This window comes from Myxine glutinosa, unplaced genomic scaffold, assembly GCF_964187855.1.
Source record: "Myxine glutinosa unplaced genomic scaffold, kmMyxGlut1.1 SCAFFOLD_2146, whole genome shotgun sequence".
In the NCBI taxonomy this organism is placed as follows: Eukaryota; Metazoa; Chordata; class Myxini; order Myxiniformes; family Myxinidae; genus Myxine; species Myxine glutinosa.
Window position 1 is genome coordinate 12,293 of NW_027618241.1, and position 4,099 is coordinate 16,391.

General features: G+C 36.1%; 1 protein-coding gene across 2 annotated transcripts; it reads right to left on the reverse strand.

The window, feature by feature from the left end:
- Nucleotides 1-1,631: 1,631 nt before the first annotated feature.
- Nucleotides 1,632-3,674, reverse strand: LOC144889271 (uncharacterized). Of its 2 annotated transcripts, none has more exons than XM_078769341.1 (4): nt 3,424-3,674; nt 3,181-3,304; nt 2,718-2,847; nt 1,632-2,497 (listed from the first exon to the last, which is right to left on the reverse strand). In XM_078769341.1, the coding sequence occupies exons 1-4, from the start codon at nt 3,446-3,448 to the stop codon at nt 2,195-2,197; spliced, it is 582 nt and encodes a 193-aa protein (XP_078625467.1). In that variant the 5' UTR covers nt 3,449-3,674; the 3' UTR covers nt 1,632-2,194. The 2 variants fall into 2 exon arrangements, with proteins under 2 accessions (XP_078625467.1, XP_078625466.1); XM_078769340.1 differs by having other exon boundaries at nt 3,181-3,333.
- Between the last annotated feature and the right edge of the window lie 425 nt (nt 3,675-4,099).

A 4,099-nucleotide genomic window follows, 5' to 3' on the forward strand; every position in this document is an offset into this window, starting at 1 on the left:
GAAGAGGAAAATAAAGAAAGAATGAATGCTGTGAAAATATTGATATCAAAAATTGCTAAGATAAATGAGGAAGGAGTTAAAGAAGAGAAGGAGGAAAGAGAGAAAAAGGAGAAGGAGGAAAGGGAGAAAAAGGAGGAGGAGAGGGAGGAAAGGGAGAAAAGAGAGAAAAAGGAGAAGGAGGAAAGGGAGAAAAAGGAGGAGGAGAGGGAGGAAAGGGAGAAAAGAGAGAAGGAGGAAAGGGAGAAAAGAGAGAAGGAGGAGAGGGAGCAAAGAGAGAGGGAGGAAAAATATAAAAAGATGGAAATCAGTGAGATTAATAAAAGATTGAAGGTATTACAGCAAATAAATCAAACTCAACGCACTGAGGAGGAAAATAAAGAAATGAAAAGTCTAATGGAAATATTATTTTCAAGATTAACAACGTCAATGTCTTCAATTTCAGGGAGATTTTAAACGAGAAAGTGGTGAAGAAGAAGAAGAAGGAAAAGATTATGTGGTTGATGATGTTGGTGTTATTGACTTTAGTTAGTTTTATTTGTAAATAAATGGAGGAGAGAGTGAAGGCATTCCTTAGGATTCTTTATGTTTTAAAAATTAAGATAGAAATGTATATGTTAAAAACCAAAAAGGTTTTGATACTCTGTCGGAATTTTTCTGATAAATAAATATGAGTTATTGTCTCAAATGTAAAAAGAAAACTAAATCTAAAAATATCTCTTATGTTAAAGCTAAAAATAATAGAGTTTATCAAAAAGGAATATGTCAAGTATGTGGCTCTAAAAAGTGCCAATTCATCTCTCCTAAAAGAGGAGGAGACATACAAAAGTTTCTGTCAGGAAGTAAATTTACAACAACTGGAATTCCAGGGGAATTACACCTTCCAGGGTATTCTTTCTGTGGTCCAGGAACAAACTTGGATAAAAGATTAGATGAGGCTGACAATCCTAAACCTTGGTCTAAACCTACAAATAGGGTTGACGAAGTGTGTATGAAGCATGATATTGCTTATGGGAAAACCACTACGTTGACTGAAAAACATAAAGCCGACAGCGAAATGTTGTATAATTTGTCTTTGATACAAAATCCAACGTTGAGAGAGAAAGTTGATAGGTTTATTGTGAGAAATTTGATAAATGCTAAATTGAAACTTGGTCTTGGTTATTCCTCAAAAAACTATTAGGCTCTAATGATGTCATCAAGACTGAGGAGCTTTTGGCTGAAGAATTACACAAACCTATAATCACAAAGTTTAAAAGAAGGAAGGTTTATTCTAAATACACCGACCACATATGGTCCGCTGATTTAATTGAATTGAATAATGACAGGGGATACAGGTATGCTTTAACCGTTATTGATTTGAGGAGTAGATTTGCCTGGGTTGTCCCTTTAAAAAATAAAAGGGGTGATACTTTAATGTTAGCCTTTAAGCTAATATTTGATCGGGATAAAAGGAAACCAAAGAAGTTATGGACTGATGAGGGAACAGAGTTCTATAACAAAATATTCATGAAATTTCTTAAGGGGAAGGGTATTAAATTATACAGCACCTTTAATGAAGGAAAGGCAGTTGTTATTGAGCGTTTTAATCGTACTTTGAAAGAGAAATTATATAAAAAATTCACAGAACTCGGTTCTCAAAAATGGGTGTATTTAATTCAGGATATTGTCGATAATTACAATAATACAGTTCATTCATCAACAAAATCAAAACCATCGGAAACATTTACAAAATTAGAATATGAAAAGGAGATTAATTTGAGAAAGCCCAAGTTTAAAGTTGGTGATATTGTAAGGATATACAAATGGAAAAGTCATTTTGAGAAAGGTTATACACAAAAATGGACTAATGAATTATTTATAATCGTTGATGTAATGGATACAGTCCCTTGGACCTACAAATTAAATGATATAAATCGAGAAGAAATCTTGGGTTCATTTTACTCGCAAGAATTACAAAAAACAAAGCTAATAATTCATTAAACAACATTTCTATTCACCCCACCCAGATTAGCTAATTTAATTAGTGGTAATAAAAAAAAATTTAAATAAATTAAAATCATAAGCCACACCCACACAGACCACGCCCACACAGACCCCGCCCACACAGACCCCGCCCACACAGACCCCGCCCACACAGACCACACCCATCATCCCCCACCCTCCGTGCACCCCCACCCTTGACCCCTCACCCCCCTCATCCCACCCCCACCTTCCCCACACACACAAGGGGAGGGGAGGGGTGGGATGAGGGGGGTGAAGGGTCTTTGGCAGGGGTGCACCTCCCCGTTCCCTCCTTTATTCTCTTTTTGTAATTAATAATTAAATAATTGTAAACAAAACAAATATATATAAATATTGAAAACATTAAAATCTTTATATTATTAAAACATTTTTCTTGAGGTATACATTCAACTTCTCCCCAGCATAAGTCATCAATTTCTTCCCAGCACAAGTCAAAGGTTGGTTCAGCAGATGTCTTCAGGTTTTGAATCTCTTTCTATTAAAGACAAGAGGGGAGAGATATTTATTTCATATTTATGTTCCATGTCAAAGCGTCTTGAAAAGCGCTATACAAAATAAATGTATTATTATTATTATTATTAATATAGGGTCGGATGCCCTTCCTGACACCAACCCTGAATCACCTCTTACGATGCGCAGGGATATGGTGTACCTATTATAAACAGTGAACCACACACACGTACACACATGCTTACCTCGAAAAAATCCAGCTTAGCGTCAAGATCGTTGAGTTGAAAATGTAGAGGTTCACAGGTTGGTAGGAAATAACCACTCCTTGGGGAATCAAAATCATCCCACTCAAAATTTTGGTCTTCGAGGTTAATACTGCAAACAAAATAAGGAGAAATTACTATTATATGCTGAAGTAAGCCTGACAAAACATCACACACACGCACACACACACACACACACACATTCACAGATACATACACACACACACACACACACACACATACACACACACATACACACACACATACACACACACACACATACACACACACACACACACACACACAATCTCATTTTTTCATTTCTGTTCCTCACAATTCGATCTCTCTATTTTAATCACAGACACACATGCACACACATACACATACACACACACACATGCACACACACATGCACACACCTCTCGTTTTTTATTTTCTATCATACCTTTCACGTGAATTTTCTAAGAACGGTGAAACATTGAATTCATTCTGAGCCCACCATCTCGGAGGTAGGTTATTCAAACCCGTATTCAGTTCGTTGTGGAACTCTTGAGAAACAACTTGAAATTCTGCCAGGATATTTACAATATTTGAATTGCTGCAATGAATAGGAAAAATAAATTATTAGTTGTATAATTAATCACATACAAAGCTCTCATTAACAGTGTTTAATACCAAATGAACTTACCAATGTCCTGGCGAGTATTCTTCATCAGAGGAAAGACTGGAATAAGACAAGCTCATCTTCGTTCACAATGTTTAAATGTCCCATTCGGAGACCTCTCTTTTTATAATGAACAAAATGTATTTCGGGGAACTGAAGTGCTTGTCAGCTTTTGGAAACTGAGGGCGTGTGTTTGTGAAAAACAGGAAACAAGACAAAGAGAATTCCTTGGAAGTTATCCAAGTGAAACAACGTCATTTCTCAAGGTATGTGGTTCGAGTGTGCATGAGCCTAACAGTGAGCTATTAATTAGAAAAGGTTCGAGTGGTATATAAATGGAAAACAAAATGAATGTAAAAAATATCAAATAAGTATAATTGAAAAGGCAACTGGTAAAAAAGTTCACAAAACAAATAAGAGAATTAATTTAAATACCGGTGAGTTGGATGAGACGGTGAGGAGAGTTGTAGGAGAATTAAATTATTTCCCACGCATAAACAAATATTTGTAGGGTCGTTGTTTGAGTGGGTTATATTCACCAGATGATATTAAGAGTAAAAGGTTAAAAGGTCCATAAGGTCAGAAGGATCACAGGTGTTTAAGTGGTCTAATGAATAAGGATAACATGTCAAAAGGTGAGAAGGTTCGTAAAGAACAGGGTGAGAGAAATAGAGGTGTTTAGGGGCAATGAGGGAGGGGA

Coding starts and splice junctions, on each gene's coding strand:
- LOC144889271 (XM_078769340.1), bottom strand. CDS start 3,479: ATGAGCTTGTCTTATTCCAGTCTTTCCTCTGATGAAGAATACTCGCCA. Junction 3,334..3,423: donor GAATACTCGCCAGGACATTG/GTAAGTTCATTT, acceptor TATTCATTGCAG/CAATTCAAATATTGTAAATA. Junction 2,498..2,717: donor CTAAGCTGGATTTTTTCGAG/GTAAGCATGTGT, acceptor TGTCTTTAATAG/AAAGAGATTCAAAACCTGAA.